Genomic DNA, 25,041 nt, shown 5'->3' with positions numbered 1-25,041 from the left:
AACGACCAGAATGTGCCAGAAGACATGGCAAAGTAATTTTGCTTCATGATGACACACCATCACAGACTTCAAAACCAGTTAAAGACGCGTTAAAAGATCTTGCCTGGGAAGTATTAACCCACCCGCCATATTCACCAGACCTTCCTCCTTCAGATTCCCACTTGTTCTGATCGATGGCACATGCACTTTCTGAGCAGCACTTCAAAATGTATGAAGAGATGGAAAATTGGGTCTCTGAATGGTTTGCCTCAAAATAAGAAAAGTTCTATGGGGACAGTATCCACAAGTTACCTGAAAGATGGGGGAAGGTGTAGCTAGCGATGGACATTACTTTGAATAAAGCACTTTTGATGTTTCTCTTGAAATTATCATGTTTTCTTTGATTACAAAATTCGCCATTATTAACCGGTACACCTAGTAAATGCTACTCCAAACCCGCCCTCTGAAATGTCTGGATGAAGCAGAGGCGGCAGCAAATACCTCGGGAGCATCTGCAGCAAAAATGCCCAGGTGCTGCATCGGTGAGAAGAGCTGCCTTTGGGGATGTATGAGAGGGAGGGGCGAGGCTTTAGTAAACAAATTCCAAGGGTGTCACCAAATGACAACTTTGATAACGTTTTATTCCTGGGAGTATGAAAGCCTTTGTCCACATATTGTGTTTCAAATACAACAGCTCCAACAGTTTCCTTTGCTCCTTTAGAGAGAAGGAAATGGACAGCGACTGTTGCCATAGGTCACCAAGCAAGTGAAGAAGGCTGGCAGTAGAGCCGGGCCATCACTCACGCACACCCGGAGCACCCTGCTCCCCTGGGCTGCCAGTGTGCCCACCTGCTCCTGTTAGCGGCGCCCATCCTGATCCCTGCTGCATGGTTAGTGGGGCAGGGACAGCCAAACGGGTCTTCCTTCATCTGAACGTGACCCTGAGTCCAAACGCTTTGAAAGTCTGAAGCAGCCATTCCCAGTTTCTTGGCTAGAGCGTTCTGAAAAGCATTGAGGAGTGAGGAATAAGTATTTACACAGTGAAAGGGCTGGGCTTCAGATAAGATGCCTCAGCATTGGGAATAATGGTGCAGTGGGAAATGAAACAGGGGCTTTTCTTATTTGCCAAGTGAGAGTATAAATAAGGTACCAGACTCACTGGCTGTCATGGTCATTTTTTTTAAAAAAAAAAAGTGAGTTTATTTTCCAGTGATAAGGGAAAGGTAGAATTACTTGTTATCACAGGACAAAAGGGTCATGCAATAGTGTCTCCTGTTACCCAGCAAGCAGCCATGAACCAGAGGGACACGTTCCAGGGTCCAGGAGGCAATGCCATTTCTGTAATTCCCACCAACTCTTTCATTTTCTTTGGCTGAAATCACCTTGATTTCTAAAAAGGTATACATTTTTCCTTTAATAAATTATGACAATAGATAAGTCGTAGTGCTATGTAAAATATGCCCATATGAAATTAGATGTGGACACATCCAGCTTTTACAGTATCTGCCACTAGAAAGAACATTGGTTTCCAAGAATCTGGCTTGTCTTGCCAGCCGGCGCCCTTGCTGATGGCAAGGTGGCCACACACAGTGCTGCTGCCTGGTGGGAGGGGTGAGTGGCAGGGAGGCCCCTGCCTTCCCACAGGTTTTCCTGTGAAGAAAGGGTTGGGGTGTGCCAACAACAGCTGAAGTTTATAAACCACTCGCCTCGATTGTCACCAGAGCCTCATTGCTTCTAAAATCCCCACAAGCTCATTGTGGTCTGAGTCCTTTCACCGGCTCCCAGAGAAGGGTTCCTTTGGGGAAGGCAGCTGAGCGAAAGCAGAGAAATGACCATCTTCGACATGCGGTGGAGCCAACGGCACAAGAGCATCGGCAACACCGGGTGCTACATTTTTGGCTGAGTTTTTGGAAGGATCTTATGCAGAGCTCCCGGTGACAAATGAGATTCTAAGTTTCCCCCTTCACCCCTGACTCTGCTGGGCAGATGCGCCAGCTGGGCATGGCCTGGCCTGGACCCGCCTGGTAGTCTGAGAGCCTGAGATCTTTCTGGAGCAGGAGTGCACGGCAGGGAAGTGAGGAAATTGCGGTTAAGAATCATTTGATGAAGAAGAAGAAGGGCAGGGAGGGAGCCTCTGACACAGCTAGACCTCCTCTGGGCCTCGGCTCCCCGAAGGGGTTGGTTTTCTAAGCTCCAAACAACATCACAGCAAAGCGAGCCTGAGTTCCTTAAACACACTTTGCTCACATACCACTGACACCGGCACCCGTGCCCACACCCAGCACACTCAGATGGACACACCCAGTTTTCCTGACACGGAGCACAGCACACAGGCATCTTCGTCCTTCCCCATCACTCCCCTTGGTCCTCTCTACTCCTGCCTTCTCCAACAAGAGAACTGAAAAAAATATAAAATGAAAAAAACTCCACTCTCCACTATGCCTGTGTTGAAACTCTTCAAAACACAAGTTAAATTTTCTTTTTAATAATATTATGGTAAGATACCATTAGCCAAAATATATTTTCAGAAGCCAAATTTTTACTGGGAAAGATCTGGATAAGAAGTACCTCCAATAGCCAGGCTCCTGAAGGAACTCTGGGAGCAGAGTGTGCCGGTCACTGTTCCCACCCACATTTCAGCAGCCACTCCGCCCTGGGAGCCCCAGGTCCCCTGGGGTCTGTCTGCGCCCTTCCCGTGTTGGCCTGACTCTAGACTGGACAAATGTGTCTGACTGCTTTTTGTTTTTGAAATTAATAGACAATGAACTTTCAAGTGTGTTATTATAAAGTCATTTTTTAACTAAGTTTTTATATAACTTATTTGAGCTCATTATCTCTCAGTTCACTGAAGGTATATTTTAAGTCTATTCCATTCCGTTTGGAGTCATGGATCAAGTTTTTTTCTGTGAAATTATAGGTGTTGGCTCCTATTTTGAGGAGTGTGTGCTTATGTTGTTTCAATTAAATCAATACCTATGTCCCCCAGGCCCTGGGACACAGAGAAGAATGAGACCAGACACTTCCCATGAGTCAGTAGATAAAACAGACTTGAAGGCAAGCAGTTATAACACAGGGTGGCAAGTGCACTAATGGACCCGTACAGAAGAGGGAAGTTAATGAAGGTCACTGAGCATCAAGGAGGTGTGCCCTTTGGGTGGCATTTGAAGGGTGAGTCATAGGTGAGCAGAAAGAGGGGCACTCAGGCAGGAGGAGAGGCCAGGCCAAGATGCAGAGAAGAGGAATTGTGTGTAGTTTTGTATTGTTCCAGGAAGGAGTTCAAGGGCCAGGCCAGGGGGGCAGCTGCAGTGAGCTGAGGCCCGGCTATGGAGAGCCTGTGCGCCTTAGGAAGCAGCAGAGACTGGATTTAGGTTGTAGGTGGACAGCAGCAAGATGCGGAACAGGACAGAGGAAGGATTGCAGGGTGGGATGTGCTGTTATACTGAGAACTGGAGGCATGGACTAAAGCGGTATGATAAGGGATGGAGGGGGCGGGGGGTGTTCCAAAAGAGAGCTCAAGAAATAGGGCAGACACATCTGAGAGTTTTATTGTCTGTAAGGAGGACCGAGAGGAAGTCAAAAGCCGTATGCAGTTGACCAGCTGAGTGGCAGTGCCACAGACCTGGATATAGAATTCAGCAGTAAATGTGGGATTTTAGGGAGGTAATGGGTTCTGGTTTTGGACAAATCAAGGTGGAGGCACATCCAAGTAGAGATTAATTTATTTGCTCGACAAACACTTATTCTGTGTTATTCCGTGCTCGCCACTTTACGAGATACTGAAGGTTCCCAGCGAGATCAACTGTGTGGGCTCCGTGGTGCAGAGATCCCCAGGGTGCGGCTGACCCTGTGGAGATGGCACTTACAGGACAAGGTCATAGATCATCCTTGGGAGAAGGTAGAGAGAAGAGAAGGTGCAGAAGAGAAAGGGACTGCGGGCCAGGGCCTGGGGTGACATTGACTAGTTCGAGTGGCTGGAAGGCGTAAATGCTTGAAGGAAAGGGAGGTCAAAGGTAAAGAGAAGCTGGAGAGTTAGAGGAGCTGTGCAGGGAGCATTTCAAGAAAGGAGTGTCACATACTAACATCACATAAATCAGAGCGATCAAACGACGAAGAAACAGATGTGCCTATTTGATTTGGCGAGTGTCCCTGAGAGAATTCCTTAACTTACCAGTAAGGATGGGTTTGTGCCTTATCTTTGGCGCTGGGGAAACTCACCCCTCCCCCGGAAACAGTCTCATTCAAATGGCTGGGAAGCGGGGTGGGGGGTGTGGCGCAGGGGAGCAGATGCGTTGATAGGCAGTCCTAGCACAATGCACTAGGTCTGTGCAGTTAGAGGAGAGAGGATTCTGTCCTGTGGATTGGAGGTAGCTTTAAGAAGAAGGTGATCGTCCACTTGGCATTACTGCTGGTTCTCAACCCTGGCTGAAGGTAGATTCATCTGGGAAGCATGTCAACAAGACTGATGCCCGTGCCAGTCCGAGGCCAGTAAAATCAGAATCTCTGGGGTTGAAGCCATGAGTCAGTGTTTGAGCACCCCCGGAAATGCTAGCCCCATCACTGAGGAACGCCCCCCCCTCAATGCTGCTCAACAGTTTGCATCTGCTTTCACCTTTATTGTCTTGTTTGAGACTTGACTGTCATACTGTTTTGTTTATGAACAAACTAAAACTCAGAATTGAAGCTTTATGCAAGGTCCAGAGCTATGCAAGGCCTTGACCTGTGGCGACGCTCTCTCTAGTTCTGTGTTATGCAGTGGTTCCCACACCCAAACCTATGACATCGGAGTATGGGGGTGGGGGGGGGGGCGGAGAGCCAGGCAGCAACACCTTTGAAAGATCCCCGGTGATTGCAGTGCCCAGTCAGGTTCTGAGACCACTGTGTCCTATGGTGCTCAGGCAACATGTGAGGCCCGTGTAGCCTACATGCATTTGCTAATTAGCAGGCTAAGCTTGGTTCTCTTTTCCAGTCCTAACAGCTTATCTGTTCAAATAAGTCTCTTAATTAGGGACTGTCTTAGCAATTAACTTGTCAATAACAATAGCCAAAAAATCAAAAGTATGTATTGTGAACAAACGACAAATCTGAGCCTGCTGTACAAGTGGCCCTTCTTGAGTCAATGCTTTCTCACTCTCAGTGCTATCGGTTAAGTCCTGGCCCGTGGCTCAGTTGAAGCGTCACCTCATACACCCAAAAAGTTGTGGGTTGGATTCCTGGTCAGGGTGCATACCTAGGTTGCAGGTTCAATCTCTGGTCGGGTCTCTCTCACATCAATGTTTCTTTATCTCTCTTTCTCTCTTCCTCACCCTCTGCCCTCCCCCACTTCCTCTTTCTCTAAAAAAAATCAATAAAAACATATCCTCAGGTGAGGATTTAAAAAAAGTTATCAATTAAATATGCAAGTCATTTGTTAGCAAACAGAATAGGCAACCAGCTTACTGATTAACTGACAAGCAATTCATATCCGACATCACACACTTGAGCCAAATCCGAAAGCATCTCAGTTCCCTTCTCTTAGGGACAGAGTCCCCTGCAGAGAGGGTGAGGGGGAGAAACGCCCACTGTTGGATCTGTGCCCTTGACAGAGTCCTACAACCTCTCGCTGGTGTCTGCTCGGAAAAGGGCCCTGTTTTGCACACACTGTACTTGCCTTTGTGACGCCTTCCCAACCTCATCCTCTAATACCGAGAACAGCGAGTTCAGAAAGTAATTTTCTAGAAGTCCTTGTGAGGAACAAGGACAGGGATTATAAAACCATCTTTGAGGAGAAAGCGTTCCCTATCAAAGCACTCTTGCTAGAGCCTCGGTTGTTTTTTGATAGAAATCATCAAGTACCCACGGCCCAGTTTCCCTGAAATTCTTTCAGGAGGAAGCAATTTTCAGGTCTAATATGTTCGGAGAATGCTACTTTATACCGTGGTCCGCATTGCCCTAAATCAGCTGTTCTCAACCTGTGGGTCGAGACTCCTTTGGGGGTCGAACGACCCTTTCACAGGGGTCGCCTAAGACCATCGGAAAACACATATATAATTACATATTGTTTTTGTGATTAATCACTATGCTTTAATCATGTTCAATTTGTAACAATGAAATTGGGGGTCACCACAACATGAGGAACTGTATTAAAGGGTCGCGGCGTTAGGAAGGTTGAGAACCACTGCCCTAAAAGGAAAAGATGGAGCATTTTCCTGTTTTTACAATCACCGGAACTGTGTGTGGCATTTTACATCTTTCTGGGTGGAAGGAGTCCTGGGAAGTTCAAGGGGTGTGGGCCCAGCGTTCCATGTCCCCCAGACCGAGAGTTCCCTCGGGGCGGCCTGGCACCTGCTACAACTTCAATTCCCAGTGAGAGGAACAACCAGCCGAGTTTTAAAATTACACAACTAAAACCCAGAACACCTGGGACATTTCAAACTACTTCAGGGAGAGGTGTCTGTACTACATCCAGGAGAAGTGGGGGCCGGCAACCCGGGGGAATGGGTGGACAGACCTCCCTGCCGCGGTCAGCCTTGCCCAGGTGCAGCATTTGCGAGGCCGCCCCTCTTCCTGGGCCGGGACTCAGAGCATCCCCTCCTGTGGTCACTGCAGCTGTGTGTGGTTCCCCTCCAGCTGCCTCCGCATCCTCCAGCAGTCTTCCCAGGCTCCCACCCATCGCTAAAGGCACAGACCCATGGGATTCAGGCTGCAGAGTCACTTTATCCAAGCTTCATTTCAGAGAGGTGGAAATGATGTCTAAAGAGATGAAGTGGTTTTCCCAGAGCTAGCTAGGGACAGAACTCAGACTCACACGTAGGCTGCGGCTGCCATTTCAGGACTCACCCCCTCCCCACACTCGGTACCACTGACCGTGTCCTTTTATTAGTGTTGAGCTTTGTTTCCCTCTGATTTCCCTTTGTCCTGTGTTAATATACCAGATGTGGGTCTAGTGTATTGGGAAAGCCGTTGCTCACTTGAGATTTGTTTTTTAATATATTTTTATTGATTTCAGAGAGAGAGGAGGGGAGAGAGATAGAAACATCAATAATGAGAGAGAATCATTGATTGGCTGCCTCCTGCATGCTCCCTACTGGGGATCGAGCCCACAACCCAGGCATATGCCCTTGACCGGAATCAAACCCACGACCCTTCAGTCTGCAGGCCGGCGCTCTATCCACTGAGCCACACCAGCTAGGGCTCACTTGAGATTTTAAAGGCACGCATTCATCCCATGTCTCACCAGGGTTTGGCAGGTTTCCTCAGTGAGGTTGCTTTTCCTGAGGTTCTTAGATGGTAGAAAATGAGATTCTGTTCGCAGGTAGGTGGGCCTGTGGAGAAGGTGGCAGATGGACTCCGTCACTTATACGTCCTCGAAAAGGACCATTGGGACTTACTGTCATGAAAAAAAAAACAAGATCATAAGCAGGAGAGATACGGTGCACCTTTGCCCAGGATCGACCTGGCAGAACCAGGCCTTTTGTGTTGTCATTGACAACCAGAGCAGACCCTGGAAAGAGAAGTCCAGGAAGGCAGTGTGTGTGAGCAAACGCCGTCTGTCTCCCTTGGAATCACCGTGGCTTCAAAAGATGTAGCACTGCCCTAACCGGTTTGACTCAGTGGATGGAGCGTTGGCCTGCGGACTCAAGGGTCCCAGGTTCGATTCCGGTCGAGGGCATGTGCCTTGGTTTCGGGCACATCCCCTGTTGGGGGATGTGCAGGAGGCAGCTGATCGATGTTTCTGACTCTCTGTCCCTCTCCCTTCCTCTCTGTGAAGAATCAATAAAATATATATTTTTTAAAAAGACGTAGCACTGACACCCAGATGGGAAAGCACCAGAGTGGGGAACTCTTGCGTCACCGAGACCACCCCTTTGTCTTGTTCTGATTCTCCATTTGCTTCCAGACTCAGTTACTTCATGTGCCTCGGACCCATCACAGTGGGAGCCGACCCTAGACTTCCTGGTTCCCAGTTAACTGGAGTGGCACGAGCTAAATTCTCCTAAACAAATGCAGAGAGGAGGTGGCCACCAGTGATGAAAATAAGCCAGGGAGATGGCAGCACTGACCCGGACTTCAGAATAAAATGAGTTTTACCACTTTCCCTCCCGTGTTCCAAGCAGTAGAGATGATGGCTCGGGGAATGCCTTCAGAGGGGTGTACTTGCATAACGCATAGGCTATCATGCATTGCTAATTGCTAGAGGAGATATTTGCATATATGAATATGCTTAATGGGGAGTCATAAACATTTGTCTTTGGTTTTAAATCTCAAATAGGGGGAGACAGTAGTAGCATCAGCTATAGAAACAAATCTGAAAATCAAACAGCCCAATTAAACTCAGATTTTTAAAAAGCCATTAAGATATACCTAAATGAAATGAACTTTAAAGGACTAAAGGCGTCATCTGTTAAGAGCCCTAAATGACAAGTAATTGCAGGGAAATCCTGTTAATTAAAAACCACTGCTCTGTGAAATGACCGCCGTTACATGTGCAGGTGAAGTGCCCCTGCGCAGCACCTGTAAGATACAGATGAGCCTGAGACGCAGTTGGCCATCTGTTAAGGGCAGGCGGCTACTTCTGCTTCCTGAGAATGCTGGGCCTGAAAACATAAGCACCAGCTACAACATACATTTGCCTGTGGCTCCATTAAGAGTAGTGCACACGTGGAAGTTACCATAATCAAATGGAAGTTGCTGGGTTGCCTTGAACCCACCTTCCTGAGCCGAAGGGAAGATCTCTTCAGGCGAAGCGGTTGGCTCTGTTAGAATCACGTGCATCTGCGCGTCGCGGTTATCCGCTCTGAGAAGTGGCTGGGGAGGCAGTGCTGGTTTGAGCGCAGTGTGTGAGGGGACCCAGCCCTGGCAGTCGGGTGCGCCCATGGAGAGCGGTCCCACCCAGTGAACACACGTGCGACTTAGTCAACGGTTGGGAGTTTGGACGCCAATGCTGCCACCGGTGGTGAGACCCAGTTTCCGCTCGTCTCCCCCTTCCAGAGAGAGGCCCCCCGAGGGGCACCTGGCAGAGCAGGCCCCGTCGCACCCTTTCTTCCACGTGGTCTGGTCCATATAAGAAAGCAAGACCATTCAGCCCACGGCTCAAAACATGCTGATCCTCCGCACCAGGTGCTCCGGTGCAGACTCGCAGGGCGGCCTCAACGGGCGCTGACTTGTGCTCCTGACAGCAGTTGGGCAGCTCCCCGGGTGCTCAGGGCCAAATCCGGGGTCTCCGCCCTGCTGGCTGCTCCTCTGCTCTCTTGCATTCACTTTCAAAGTGTGACCTTATTATCTTTCATTTCAGTGTCCCTGTTGTCATCAGGCTGTGGGTCCTGCTAGGGACTCCTGGCCCCGAGGCCAACCACGGGCTCCCAGGGCATGTCTCCTTGTGCACTCAGACTGACGGACATGCTGTCTGTCTTCTGTAGACGTAGAGTCACCTCAGATCAATCAACCACAGCAGCAGTTGTAACCCCTCCACAGCTTCCAGAGAACATACTTTCTTTGCAAAATGGCCTGAAGCAGAGCAAATGGTTTAGTTTGAAGGCTTCGTTGCAGAAACATCTTTGCCTCCTAAATTGTTTACCCATCATGTTTCTTAAATGCTCCGCAGCTTTAATCACCCTCAGAGGTAAAGAAATGTTAATAAAAGTGAGCGTCTATAGATGCTCCTCCTGCGCCAGGTTCTGTACTGAGCGCTTCCCAGGGATCCTGTACTGACTTCTCTGGAAAAGCCTTGAGGCAGGTGTCCAGTCACTCGGCTGGTTGAGTCTCAGAGCTGGACTCACTCAGCCTGGGCAGTCGCTCTGACCTCCGGGCCTGCTGCCCAGCATGCCCACCTCAGAGGATTTGCTGTGGGGATTGACTGAGGGGGTCTAGACAGTGCTCAGCAGGCCCGGCCAGAATCATTCAAACTTGAGAGCTGCTGCCCTTTATCAGGAGCTCAGCCACCAAGAAGGCTCTGGGGACGAAGGGGCGGGGATCTGGGACACGAGGGGCGGGGCTCTGGGTGGTTGGCAGCATTGGCCGGGGGTGCTCTGGTGAGAGGTGGAGGGGTGTGGCGGGGTGCCAGGAGGGGTTCCCGCACACCCCTGCACTGTGTGCAGGTGACCCATCCTAAGCTGTCCTCAGCCTTCTGAGCATCAGAATTGCCTTTTTTCGAAAACGTCATTAGAGGTCCCCACCCCCACCCCATGGGCTAACCAACACTTAGTTTTCACTTCCTTTTACTCTTGGTTTAAAACTTTCGTTTGTGTAGTTCTTGTCTATTGCACCTAGCCCAGTCTTTCCTTTTGAAAATGGACAGACGATAGCCGTGTTGTCTCCTGGGCGGGGCGGGGGTGGAGGCAGGGCTGCAGGAGCCATGGACCCGTTTCAGCGGAGGCACAGGCTGTAGGCTCCTTGCCACACCACCCGACAGCGCTTGGGATGCCGTAGCTGTCACAGCTCTCTTTTCTCTGGCCATGGTTTCTTGTTCAGCTGTAACCTCAAATAGACTTCGCACCCTCCCCACCCCCCCCACCCCCCCAGAGGCCACTCTGATATTTCCAGCATTAAAAGTGGGCACTTGATGAACATTACGCCAGAATGAAGTGCGTGAAGGGAACAAGCACTGTGCCCTGGAAAGATGAGTCACAGGGCTCTGCTGTGACCCTCAGAGCCAAGCAGAAGGCTGGTCAGGCTCTAGGATGGGCTGAGTCCCAGCGGCCTCTGGTGTGTCTGCTGGGGTTCAGGCTCCAGGTGGCAGGGACTGGGTCTGCGTCTCTTTGGTTGAGAACAGCAGCCAGAATTGCGCTGGGTTGTGTCTGTTTCACTCAGCGTTTCTGTTCCCCTTTCCTCAGATTCAAGATATTCTGAAGTTTCATTGGATTCTGACTTCTCTTGAAATCTCTCTTGAATGCAGAGTATTCTTACATTTGATTCTCAATTATTAGATATGAGCCAGGAGATATTTTGTAAATACGAGCGAGAGCTTCAGTGGGAGGATGATCACTGCCCCCAAAGCTAGCTGGGTCTCCTGCTTTTCCTCTGAGCGATGACCAGGCAGGTGAGTCTCGCTGCAGACCTGACCCGAGGCCAGAGGTGCCCATGCCTGGGACCAGGGGTGTGAGAGGCTTGTCCACACATTTAGCACATGCTTAAAACAGACAAAACTGAGCTGTTCTCCGTACCTTAGAAGAGACCCTGACGCACTGTTTTCACGGTTGTGGTTACTGTCGGCAGCGCCAGCTTCGTGTGGTGGCCGAGTCACTCGGCTGGTGTGCAGCCCAGCTAAGATCTCTTGCTTTGAAGGGTTTTGGGGTTTCCTGCTCCGGTTGACAGTGGCCTTCAAATCCGTGCACACGATTGCCTGGATAAAGATGAAACTTCTCAGTCACCCCTGACAGGACTTCCATGTATCAACAAGGGGGTTGTTAGCAACGATTGTGTGTGTTCTCCCCTCCCTTCCCCACCCACTGACAGGACCACCCACACATAGAACACCCAGTGCTCAAAGGGCAGTCTGTGAGATTAAACCAAACTGCAGTTGGCAGTTTGCCCCAAAAGAGGGAGGAAGGGCTAGAGGCAAGAAACTGGCCTGCTTCTCTGGTATTTTTCATCAGAAAGGCATGTGTACCTTTTGGTAGGAAAATAGTCTTGGGGAAGGTGCCCTTAGCCCAGCCAGCAAGCTGGCACTGTACTCTGTCGTCACTGTGCTAGTCATCAGGGACTCAAGGACAAAGAGAACACCATCCCCTCCTTAGCTTCTTCCCAAACAATCCTATATAATAAAGATGCAATATGCAAATGGTCATTATACCGTAAAGCGTAACGACCGACCGACCGTGTAAGGACCGGATCACAGATCAGCAGGAGGGTGGGGCAGCGAGCTACAAGTGGGCAGTGGAGAGCTACAGGAGAGGGCAGGGCAGCAAGCTATGGGGGCGGGGGGAGCTACAGGAGAAGGTAGGGCAGCAAGCCATGAGCTAGGGGTGGGGGCGGGGTGGGGCGGGGGGCGGAGGGAGCTACAGGAGGGCGGAGCAGCCAGCAGAGAGCTACTGGAGGGCAGCAGCAAGCTACTGGTGCATGGATTCGTGCGCAGGGCTACTAGTGCTCTAATAAATCTCCACCACATCTCCTCTTGGAAGCCGGGGGTACGAGTTCCTGAGATCAAGGGAAATGAATGGCATGCCAGACGGACATAAAGAGCAGTTGGGGGCAGTCTCTGCTCTACAGTCTTTGCTGCTGTTTTGTTTGTTTGCTTGAGGTTTAAATAATGAGCGAATGAGACTTCTCACTACTGGCAGGCAGCATAGCCGCAGCCTGTGAGGACGTGGACGTGGCGTCCCAGCGGCGGTGGCTTCAATGGTACGCCACAGTTGCTTAGCAATTCCTCGGTGGTGATCTCAAGGACAATACAAGAGTTTTCCTACTTTCCAAAAGAGGGGCAGATTTATTTCCTAGACTTATGGAATCTAAAGCAGATTGGACCTTAGAGATTGCCAGGAATCACCTCGTTTTATAAACAGGGGAGTTAAGTGACCTGCCCTAAGCATGAAGCGTTGGGGCAGAACTCTGCCCATGACCCATCCTGGCAGGTCTTTCTCCCAGGTTCACCCCAAAAGTCACCAAGATGACTTATTAAAGTATTCAGAGGAATATACTGATGATGGGCTTTTAAAGGGATCGAGGCACACTCTAAGGGACCGTCTTTGGAAGGTGACTGAGGAGGAGAGTGAGGCCTTTGGAGCGCAGGGGCCCAGGGCCTTCAGACCCGCCCTGGTGCCCCAGCCTGCGTGCATTTCTGCTGTGGAGCACACTCCTAAGTGAGATTTCTTTTGAAATGACTTAATCCGAAAACTAGTATTCTGTAAAGAAACAATTCAGCGGTGCTGATAAGAATGTCATTTTATCATCATCAGAAATCACAGGGCTTGAAGTGTTTTTTGTCTTTTGTTTTACCCTTAACTTTTATGGACCCAAGAGTGTGCTGTCATACAGATCTGCGGGCGCGGGGGAGTTGCCTGCGGAGTCTTTCCGGAAGGTTCCCTCTGATTCTCCCTGTCCGGCAGGGTCTGCAGCAGGTGTGTCCAGGTCTCGGCGGGTGGGAGCCCCGAGCGGTGTGGCTCACCCTCTAGTGCAGTGGTTCTCAACCTTCTGGCCCTTTAAAACAGTTCCTCATGTTGTAAACCCCAACCATAAAATTATTTTCGTTGCTACTTCATAACTGTAATGTTGCTACTGTTATGAATTGTAATGTAAATATCTGATATGCAGGATGGTCTTAGGCGACCCCTGTGAAAGGGTCGTTCGACCGCCAAAGGGTCGCGACCCACAGGTTGAGAACCGCTGCTCTAGCGTGTTGTTTTCTAGCCTCCGCAGCGTTCCCCTTGGCCCTCTGGTCCTGTTCCCGTGAGTGGCGGTGGACACGGAGCACAGCCGCTGCCACGCGGAAAACCTTCCCAGGAAACGCGCCTCACGTTCTGGAAGCACCCCATCTCATGCTGTGACTGCTGTGAGGGGTAATTTTCATGACGTGGCCGTGTGTTGCTTCTAGGTGCATCACAGGAAAAGGGCTTCAAACGAACACTTTTCCAAATCAGTACATCAAACAGGCTTATGACTGAAACGTTGCTCGAATGCAGATATTTTGTTGAGAATTATTTGAATTTGCTAAGCATTGGTACCTCTCTGTTCCCTCTTCCAGAATGCTAGAGGATGACCTCAAGCTAAGCAGTGATGAAGAGGAGGGTGAACAGGTAAGTCCCCTTGGGCTCTGTGCTGTTTGGGTGTGGTGCCATGACGCCGACCTGGCAGACCGTCCGGACATTAGCTGAGTCATACAAATGCTGAAACATGGGGCCCACGATGCTGGGCTTCCTTTGCTGATGACAATGCTTGGTGCCGCTGGGAAAGTCTGTTAAAATATCTTGACCTTAATTTCCCTTAAAACAGTGATTTTTCGCTTTTTATGGCATTGAAACCAACAGCAGCTATTTATAAGGAAGCTGGCTGGGGTCAGGCTTCAGAGGGGAAGCCTCTTTTTCTGGAAAGCTGACTGGCCTGCTGGCGATCAGGCGTGATCCTGACCTCATCAGCATGCAACAGGCAAGCTGTCCACATTAAATATTGAGGAGCCTTATGCAGATGTTATTAACATTGAGAAGATGCAAGCGTAGAGGTGAGCTACAATGATGAATAAGAAAGCTTCATGCTCAGAATAGCCCGTTTGTCTTAAATGATAAATGTGCTTGAAATGTTCTCCTTTGGTGTTGATTTATCAGCTCCAGACATTAGTCGGGGCTTTATAAATACTCTTCTGATCAGTCAGTTAAAGTGAAAAAATACCCACTCAGCATTCATCACTCTCACCTCTGCGCTCCAGGCAGTGCCTGCGTTTTAAGGCATGTTTGGAAACACTAAAGACAGATTTCCCTACACGGTTTCCTTTTTCTTGTTACCTGTGCCGCATTTTGTCAGTGTGGATAAATGTGGGAGGTCTAAGAACGACTCGGAGAGGTTTTTCTAAGTCATTTTTACGTGCACGACAAGCCACGTGTGCCATTCGGTCGCCTTGGGAGAGGGAATTTTACATAAAGGTACCGCGGTCCAGGCGCAGGCGCTGTCTAGACCTGCGGATGGGAACAATGCACAGAGAGTGTGCAGAGGTGAGAAGAAAGTGAAAGGAAACTTCCAGGAAGAGCGGCTGAGCAGTGTGGCTAGGAGAGCAGCCAGCGAAGCGTCTGCTCACCTGGTGAGAGGTGGTGCGGCACCAAAGAAGCAACTTGGCGTGAGATAGAACTCGGTGCATCTTGAAACTGGATTGGCAAGCGGAGGGAACCCCACGTGGAGGGAGGTTAACTGAACCCGGAGGACCACTCAGGGTTCTTGGAGACTGCTCGCTGGTCCCAGGTGGAGACACCAGGGCGGTCAGCTGCCCATAACACAGCCACTGTGCTAGACCTAGAGAACAGTTCTCGTCTGGGTCCTCGTCTGTGTGACCATAAGCAAATGATTTCATCTGTGTGTGTGTTTTCCCAGGGAGAAGTTCACATAGGTGTGTTGGGGATTAAGTCATATCAGGCATGGAGATGGTGTAAACTTCATATTGGAAAAGGGATTTACCGGCTATTTCATTCAGCAAGCCTTCTTTAATTCGGAAAGAATTTCCTGAGTTATTTCCAGGAAATATTTCCACTGCAAACTCAATTCTAAAAAAAACTAGTTATCAAAGATGTTCTCTAAGGCAGCAAGAACTTTGAGTTGACTCATCTTGCTTTATTAGTGACTTCTTTTCCATTTGTAGACACTGATATTATTGTATTGTGATTATAGTGTCAGATCCTTTATTCTTGCATGTAGTCCCTATGTGTGGGCACCTTCCCACCTTTTGCAATGAAAGCAGCTGACAGAATGAATGACTTTTATACAGTAATCTCCTCTTTTTAATTAAGGCTTCACACAGTGGTTGTGTGTGGTAGCTTCAGGGATTGCTCTAACACTAATTATATTATCTGGCTGTAGCCTATAATTATACCCTGGCCTAATTACAAAATTGTAATTTCCGTGCTTCTCAAAAACTCTAATGATACGGTGTGTTTTTTTCTCTCCAAGACCAAAATACGGTTGTGCCGGAAAGAGTGGATGGAGCCTGGGCACACGTGCGCGTACTGTGTGGCTCTGGCATTAGGAGATGACTAGACAGTTAACACAATTGACTTTCAGACATACTCAGAGTTTGTCCCTTAACTCAAATATTTCAAAAATATATTGTACATTTCCCAGTCTTGGTAAACATAGTAAACGAAAATGCTTCATCTTTTCTTCCATGATGCCTGGTTGTCCTGGGAATATTGGTCAACAGCCTGGACATCACAATAAAGCGACATCTACAGGAGCATCAAGCTGCAGTGCCTGCTGGCCCTTCCGGGAGGGGCCTCAGGCCCTCGTGCAGTGATGGCGAACCTATGACACATGTGTCAGAGGTGATACGCGAACTCATTTTTTTGGTTGATTTTTCTTTGTTAAATGGCATTTAAGTATATAAAATAAATATCAAAAATGTAAGTCTTGGTTTTACTATAGTTGCAAATATCAAAAATTTTCTATATGTAGCACGGCACCAGAGTTAAGTTAGGGTTTTTCAAAATGCTGACACGCCGATCTCAAAAGGTTCGCCATCACTGCCCTAGTGCGTGTGACTGCTCCTGTCCAGTGTTTGCTTTGTCCTCACTGCCTTGGTGCCCTCAAGGACAAGCAGACAGGCAGTGTGGTGGGTTAGCACGGGCTCGGCATCCCCGCTCCCTGGGTTCCAGCCCTTGCCCTCTGACTCAGTAATCCTGCAAGCTTGGCCCACTGCCTGGACTGCTCTTTGCTCCAGTCACACTATTTGTAAAATTGGAATTAACTTGAGGTCCCCAGAGCCCGCCACTCCCTCAGAACTCTGCTTCCCTGCTATCTTCATGTCACCAGATCCAATAGGCTTTTTATCGTTTTCTAGTTAACTTATAATTGAGTGAAGCACACATGGAGAAAAGCACATGTAACCTAAGAATACATCTTGATGAATGTTCATAAACCACACATTACATCTAAACTACCCATGTCCAGGTCTCTTGGAGAGCAGTTGGGCCATAGAGTGTGTGCACGTTCAACTCCAGTAGGTTGTCCCAAACCATTTTCCAAAGCGGTTGCACTGCTGACACTCCCACCGGCAACGGAAGAGAATTCCAGTGGCTCCACATCCTCACATCTGTCTGTTATGTTCATGAGGGATATTGTTCTTAAGGCTTTTTTCTTTGTATCGTCTTTGTCTAGTCTTGGCAGAAGGCCAACACTGGCTTGTAAAATGAACTGAGACGTGTCCCCAGCTCTTCCCCATTTTTTAAGAGATTATATAAAATTAATGTTAATTCCTCTTTAAAAGTTTGTCAGAATTCTTCAGTGAAACTTTGTGGGCCTGGAGATTTTAAAAACTTATGAATTCTATTTTCTTTCTAGTTAAAGGGTTATTCATATTTTTTCACATTGGGTAGGTTATGTGCTCTCCAGATAATCACTTCATCATTTCATTAAGTTGTCATGTGTGTACAATTGTATCCCTTTATTGTCCTGTTGAGGTCTGAGCTATCGTGATACCACGTTTTATTCTTGAAACTGACCTTTATTTTTGTCTTTGTCAGTCTTGTTGGATGTCTATCAATTTTATTGATCTTTTCAAACGTTTGTTTCATTGATGCTCTCTATCAGTTTTTCTGTTTTCAATCTCATCGATTTCTTACCTTTATTATTTTTCTACTGCTTGCTTTGGGTTCATTTTGCTCTTTTTTTTCTAGTTTCCTGAGAAAGCTGAGATTATTGATTTGAGATTTGTCCTCTTTCCTAATATAAGCATTTATTGCTGTATATGCACTCTTATCACTGCTGTGGGAACCCTAATCAGAGTACGCCGGATGGTCAAGGCCAATTTGCCTTGTGCATGTGCAAAGGCAATGACACAGCAGTTTTACTGTACACAATGCACAGGTGTACCTTTCTATAACCCAAATATTGATGTCACTATTTGGCAAGAAGCCTCTTTTGTCTAAGTCAGTATAAAGATACTAGAGGCCCAGTGCGCAAAAATTTGTCCACTCAGGGAAGTCCCTCAGCCTGGCCTGTGCCCTCTCACAGTCCAGGACACCTCGGGGGATGTCCACATGACGGAGCGGGCCTAAGCTGGCAGTCAGACATCCCTCTGGCAACCTGGGAGCCCTCGGGGAATGTCCAACTGTGGCCTAAGCCTCAGACCTAAGCCGAAGTCAGACATCCTTAGCACTGTTGAGGAGGTGGGAGAGACTCCCGCCACCGCCGCTGCACTCACAGCCGTCATCCCAGCTTGTGGCTGAGCAGAGTTCCCCCTGTGGGAGCACACTGACCACCAGGGGGTAGCTCCTGCGTTGAGCGTCTGCCCCCTGGTGGTCAGTGTGCATCATAGTGACCAGTCATTCCCGGTTGTCCACTGTTAGGGTCAATTTGCATATTACCCTTTTATTATATAGGATATTGTTGACCAGCCGGTATGTGGCCACTTTGTAGGGCTGCTGTAAAGACTGTGTCATTTCAGTTTTTGTGAATTTATGGAGTAATTTTTATGCCCAAGATCTGGTCTGTGTTGGTATCTGTTTTGTGGGCTCCTGAAAGAATATCTAATCTGCTGATGTTAGGTGGAGTGTTCTGTAAATATCCATTATATCCTGCTGTTGATGTTGCCGAGTTATTTTATATCCTTGCTGACTTTCTGCCTAGTCACTCTGTCGATTGTTGGAAGAGGAGTGTTGAAATCTCCGACGTTAATTGTGGATTTGTCTGTTTCTCTTTTCCATTTTATCAGCTTTTGCTTCACATATTTTGAACCTCTGTTATTTGGTGCATAACATTTTGCACTTCTGTGTCTTCTTGGTTAATTGCCCCTTTTATTGTTGGAATGTCCCCTCTTTCTTGGGTAATTTTCTTTGTTCTGAGGTCTACTTCATCAATGCCGCCACTGCTGCCTTCTTTTGATTAATGTCTGTGTAATGGAACTAATTCCATTCTTCTACTTTCAACCTACTTATGTCGTTATATTTGAAATGAGTTTCTTATAGACAGCATATCGTTGTCATATTTTAATCCCCTTTGCCAATGCCTATCATTTAATTGATGTATTTAGACCATTGCATTTGATGTAATTATTAATACATTAGTGCTGAAGTCTGCCACTTTATTTTTATTTTCTGTTTGTTCTTTTTCTTTTCTTTTTTTTTCCCTTTTTTCTGTGTTCCTCTTCCTGGCTTCCTATAGGTTTCTTGAACATTTTGGGAACTCCATTTTTATTTATCTATAGTATTTTTTATTTTTATTGTATCTCTTTGTTTAGCTTTTTAAGTACTTGTTCTAGGTATTACATTATATATACATAACTTTTAGCACTTCACTGGTGGTGGCATTCTACAAGTTTAATCTCCTAGTATCCTGTAGTTACCTCTGTCACAGAATTATGCTAAGTGGGTAATATGGGACTTGCTTCTCTCTTCCTGACTTCTTGAGAGAACATCCAGAATGATTTTGCACCTTACTCACCTTTATTTCCCTAGTGAATTCATGGCTGACTGATTTTTTAAAAATGTAAATCAGATCAAGTCATTTCTTGGTCTAGAACAGCGGTTCTCAACCTGTGGGTCGAGACCCCTTTGGCGGTCGAACAACCCTTTCACAGGGGTCGCCTAAGACCATCCTGCATATCAGATATTTACATTATGATTCATAACAGTAGCAACATGACAGTTATGAAGTAGCAACGAAAATAATTTTACGGTTGGGTCACAACATGAGGAACTGTATTTAAAGGGCCAGAAGGTTGAGAACCACTGTTCTAGAATCTCAACTAACCATTCCACTTGGGATAAAATCCGGAGCCAACACTGCTCTACACAGCGTGGCGCCCCCACTCTTCCCCATCACTTCGCATTGAGCTCATCCGTGGCACTTCAGCCACGGGGGCCTTCTTTCAGCTCCCCGCCCCCTCTCCCCCCCCCCCCCAGCAAGCCAAGCGCAGCTTCTTCAGGGCCCCCAGCGGCCGGCTCCCTCATTCTTTCCCTGACCAGCACCTACTCGTCTAGGAAGTCCAGCATAGCTTTCACGTCCTCAAGAAGCGTCCCCGTCCCCTAAATTGGACCATGGTTAGCTCTTCTCACAATAACCTTAACCTTTCAAGCCTCATGACAGTTGTAGTTACGTGTTATTTTTACTTTTTAAACTATCTTTCTCTCCCGACGAGGCAGGGACTGTGTCTGGCACAGCAGAGGCGCTAAATTGAGTGAGTGCACAATGTGGAGATGAATGGACAGTAGTTGCTGCTGTCCATTATCCAGTATCAAAGGTTACTTTTCTCTGCCTTTATTTCTTTACCCAATACTGATTTTTCAAATTAGATCTATCCAAAGATCAAAGGTGCTGGCAGAGAAGACCACACGTAAGACCCAAGATCCTAAGTGGACTGTGGAGTGATGCACCAGTAAGCTCCCTATTTAGGAGGAAAGCGTCTTTCCAGGTTCCCTGGAAATGTCTGTAGCCACTTAGTAAACAGCTTAACGCCAAGCCATGTTGTAGTTATACGTTTTCAGACGTTTTCTTAGACAGAAGCCTCCAAAGCCAGGAGGTGGGTGTCTGCACAGCCTTCCTTTGCGAGGAGAGCAGAACTTTGTGACCTTAGAGCCGGGATTGTGACGGGGTCTACCCAGAGAGCTTGGACATATCATTGAAATGGAAGCATGTTTGCTCCTATAAATTTCATACTTGATGAGGTTCAAACTGGGAATAGGATAAACTATGAGAACCAGTTTTCTTGTTTGTCTGGGTACGTGAAGGACATGTGATACTTGTAGCAATTTGTTTGATCTCCTTTCCTGTAACTCTTGGTTTTTGAACAATTGCAAAGAGCAGTGTTTCCCTGGAGGGATGTGAATAAGTTAGAAGGTTGAAGACAAAATTATTCCTGAAGCTACAAAGTACCAAAGGAGTTTCTAAATGCATTTGGAAGGGAGATGAGAGTTGTATTGCATGTGTTGAAAAGGACAGCTCTTCTGGTCATGTCAAGCCAGGCTCGGGAGGAGGGACACAGCAAATGTCTAGATGAACTTACAGCGAAGGCATGAGGAGAGGGACAAGGACTGAGGCTCTCACAAGGAGCAGCCAAGCTGGTGGCAGGTGAGGGCAGTGTCTCCGAGATGACAAATGTGTAAGCGTGGAGAAAGGAAGGGAGCAGGGTCCAAATCGAATGGCTACATATGTGCCTACAGCTCTTCCAGTGATTACATTATCCATGCATATTAGGCCGTCTTTTCATTTTAATTATAGAACTGCATATTTCTCTGCAAATGAGCATGGGTTATCCACTTACAACTGACAATTTTAATTTTGCAGGCCATGATCATTGGGTAAAGTCTGTAGAGGGAAATTCTCCCACTGGCATAATTTACTCCTCACCATGAAGAAAAGTTACCTTTTAATCCCCAATCAATATTTGGAGAGCACAATTAATGTAATAGATATCTAGGTAGTTAACATCAATCTTCAAGTTAAAGAGCCAGTTCCTGTCTTACTTGAACGCGTGGAGTACTAATCGTGTCTCTCAGAAGGAATCTCAGTGTGAACGGAAAGCCCGGCTGCACCGGAGCTGCCGGGATGGCTGGCTCAGCCGCACGTCTTGCTCTTTGATACCTTGGGTTTCTCGTGGGGAGACACGGGAACATTCCTGTGTCGGGTCTCTGCTCTGTGCCGTAGAGCTCGCTGGATAACGAACGAACAGCAGTGTGGGGTGTGGTAGTGAGAGCAGATTGCCCATTACAGTGAGTGCTGTTCATTTTTTCCCTTGTTTCTTTCTAATATGACTATTGCGTAACAGAAAGCAGAGCTTTTAAAAAGGAACCTCTGGCCGTGCCTGTCAATCAGCGACCAAATGCATTGGCTGCACCACACCCAGACGTGGACCACAGCACAGGAGGATCAGCAGCCCCGCTGCACTGCCCTGGGTGCATTTTTCTTCCCGGGATCAGCTTGGTTGATGCTGGAGCTCTTGGCCTGTGAAAATTTATTACCCACAGGGTCCATCTGCATTCAGGCGGCCAAGTCTGAATAAATAGAGTCGTTGTGCTCGTCTGGGCTTTGTGGCCAGGGTTCATCCAGTCGGCTTGACATTCACATCCCAGGAGATTCATAAAAGCCAACACCCTGGTATGTGCTCTTGAATCCTGCCAAAACTGCGCAGAATTATATAAACAGGAGTGGAGGCAGTAATCAGAACCAGGTTTGAGGGGCCAGGCTCCAAAATCAAGTTTCTCCCCGCGTTAGAAATGAACTGTAGGGTAGATGTTATTTGGAGTCAAAACAAGAGCTACAAAATTTTTACATAAAAATCATTCGAGAATAATCTTGAATGCCTACTAAGTGCCAAATTGTACAAGACGCTGGCTTGTTGGTCTTGATGAATTCCTCGTTGGTAATATTCATTATAGTAATTTGTCCTCAGAAATTGGAAGTAAATTTTAAATATCAGGAAATGCCAGGCCCTTGCTTCAATGCATATACACACCAAATATCTAGTATTACATGTATATTAAACCTAATAGCAAAGTAGAGAAAAAGGTAGTTTACTTTTATGTTCATGTTTAGTCTTGCACAGCTTAACCGTACTGACAAATTGGTCCCTTTTTAATGTGGGAGCAGAGGAATCACTCTAATTGAAAACGACTGCCTGTCAGAGCTTCGTCATCTGCACATGAAGGAATCACTCTTGGAACCTTCAGTCACAACCGCTGAAACCCACGTGTTCAGCAGAAGGCTTACGTTTATATGTTTAAGTTCTCAAACTTAGTTAAGTAATTATATTTTATCAGTAAAATTTTACTGTCACCATAGGCAATTGCAAAATTCTCTTAAGATGGCCAATTTTATTATATCATGTCATTTTTTTCTAAACATTTGTGAAAAACACTAGCGTAGGTGGAGATACCTAAAAATGTAATTGCCTTTTTTTTTCTTGTTAATGAACTATAATCTCCCAAATTGAATGGTCAACCAGCTTCAATGTCACTGAGCACAGATGTAAAAAGGCCCACACCCTTTTCCCAAAATGTTTTCTCAGACGCCCGCTGGGGACCTGACTGAGATTTATGTAGATGTGGTTGTGTCCAACCAGCCTGGACCTTAGGACGTGCCTGATTTCAGTCTGAGGACCCTGACTAGAAATCGGGAAAATGAAAAAAAATGATATAAAAATCATAGATGATTCATTAAATTTGGGCAAACATATAGTTAACAGAAAGATGAGAATTATTGCTTTGTCAAGTTGAAGAATTGAAGGAGAAACATTTTTTAAGTTGAGCATTTCGTTAATGGTGCACGTCAATGCCACCCAAGTAGCCCCTCCAATGGGAGCACAGAAGCGGCTGTGCGTGTTACTGACAGGCGGCTCTTCTCACTCAGCGCCAACAGGGCTGCTGTGGGGAGAGGGGTGGACTCCTCCCTCCAGGGGACGCTCCTATTTAACGCACAGGAATAGTCCTTTGTCCTGTGACTTGAATGGTGTCTTCCTTCAATAGCTGTTTCCAGAAGTGCAGCCATTCAAGAGTGGGTGCTCCTGCGAGTGCATGCTATCACTCCTGCCCAGGCGTGGGTGCTTGCATGTAGCAAAGGATTCCCTAAGTCACTCAGGTGTTTGGTCCAGCTCTACACTTGGAAAGTTTTGTTTACATTTGTGTTTTTCCAAGTCTTCATGGGGCTGGTTATCTCATAAGCACAGCTTTTCTCAGGAGACGCTCTTAGCCTCTTATTGCTACATGGAGCATAATCATTTGTAGTAATTCAGCGCCCCAGGCACTTCTCAGTGCCATGCTGACCAGATCTGCGGCCAACAGGTTGTGCTGAGTGAAACAAGGCCATCTTCCAGAAGTGGCCAGACAGTCCCCCGAATGCCAGGCCACAGCCATGGTCCTCCACAGACTGCACAAGTGTGGGGGTGCAGGTAGCCGGAATCTCTCTCTGGGAAGTCTGGTCCAGCAACAGTGTCTGGGCACCTCTCCTCTCAACCGGGACTTTATTCATAAAAGGCCAAGGCCATTCAGGAAGGGCATGAGATTACAACATATCATACATGAACACACTTTCATGCACTAGTATAAACCATAGCAATGGTCACTAACACCAATAACAATAATAACACAATGAGAATAGGTTCAGCTTTCTCTTCCGTTACATAATTGATTGGCAAAGTGCAATTTTGAGAATGTCAGTTTCTACCTTCAACTATTGTTATTTTTGTCTGAGTAAAAGAGATGTTTAAGTGAAACATAAAGACAGACTTAATTTTGGTTCTTCAAATGCAGGTTGTATGTTTAACAAAACTATCAAAACATCGATGTTCCCTCCATCTTGCCTTTATATGAGAACAAAACAACATTTGCATCCCACAACTTGGGCCCCAGTTGCATTCCTAAGAGTAACCACCAACCAAGGTCAGTGGAAGGTCAGTGGGACTCCACCAGGCACCCTATTGAGGCATCATAAGAACTTGGTTGAAAGCTCCAAAAGGCATTTGGCAGACCCAACAAAATGGGAAGCGACTAAACCCCGTGCCCCTGCTGTGCCCAAGATGAGCATCATTAATGGGCCGTTGCCATCTGGCTGCGCCCAGGCCCGGCCTGCTCTGAAACTGCCCTGGGAGGTGGGTTCCAGCAGCATGTGCTGCCCCAATCCCTGAGGAGCAGCCACAAAGCCAGGGTGGAACCTGCAGGACTGGGGCCACATCACACTTCACCCCAACTTCACCTCTACTCCTAGGAACAGGATTTCAGACCCACATGCTGTCCATAGAGCAGCTCCAAGCAACCAGCCACCACCAGATCCGCAGGTTATTCTAGTGAGTTTGCTTTCACTTTGAAATTGTAGGTGCCAGACAAGCACCTGTGCGCAATCACACACACACACGCGCACTCACACATACACAAACACACACACATGCACACTCACACACACATGCGCGCTCACACACACATGTGTGCTCACACACATGCGCGCTCACACACGCGTGCACACATGCACACTCACACACGGGCACACATGCGCACATGAGTACACACATACTCATGTGGAAGGCACTACAACCCTGTCAGTGCTCTGTCCGAGTCCAGGGCTTTCTGCCGCTCTCACAATTCTGAGAATCACCCACCAAGCCCGGGTCTCCTGCCACCACCCACCAGTGCCAGGGCTTTGCCCCCTGTGCCTGAGAGTCCGCAGTGGTCCTTGCACCTGCCCGGCCCTGGCCCAACAGCTCTTTCCTTATACTATATGTAGTCCTGCCGTGATGAGGTCAGAGGTGGGAAGAATTCTTCCCCGGGAGCTCCTGGCAAGCTCTCAGATAAACAATGTGATTGCACCTGCAAACTTCCTGAGAAGAAGGTATCAGTCTCAGAGTCCTGAAACCCTCCCGTCCCTCCGCAAACCCCTGTCCAGGAGATGCCGCCTGCACTTCCTCTTTAGCATCCCCTGAGAAAGCTCGCCCAGCGTCTGTTAGCGTCCTCAGCATCCACTATTTCTCTT

General features: G+C 47.6%; 1 protein-coding gene across 4 annotated transcripts in view; it reads left to right on the top strand.

The window, feature by feature from the left end:
• Nucleotides 1–25,041, top strand: part of AFF3 (ALF transcription elongation factor 3) — a 549,655-nt gene that overhangs the window by 420,238 nt on the left and 104,376 nt on the right. For all 4 annotated transcript variants that reach the window (XM_070429869.1, XM_070429867.1, XM_070429868.1 and 1 more), the window contains one exon: nt 13,634–13,685. In XM_070429869.1, coding sequence (XP_070285970.1) covers nt 13,634–13,685 — 52 coding nt within the window. The remainder of the gene's footprint in view (nt 1–13,633; nt 13,686–25,041) is intronic.

The sequence above is a fragment of the Myotis yumanensis genome, unplaced genomic scaffold, assembly GCF_028538775.1.
Source record: "Myotis yumanensis isolate MYYU_CA2020_CCGP unplaced genomic scaffold, mMyoYum1.0.hap1 SCAF_11, whole genome shotgun sequence".
NCBI lineage: Eukaryota > Metazoa > Chordata > Mammalia > Chiroptera > Vespertilionidae > Myotis > Myotis yumanensis.
This window is presented reverse-complemented; position numbering and strand designations above follow the sequence as displayed.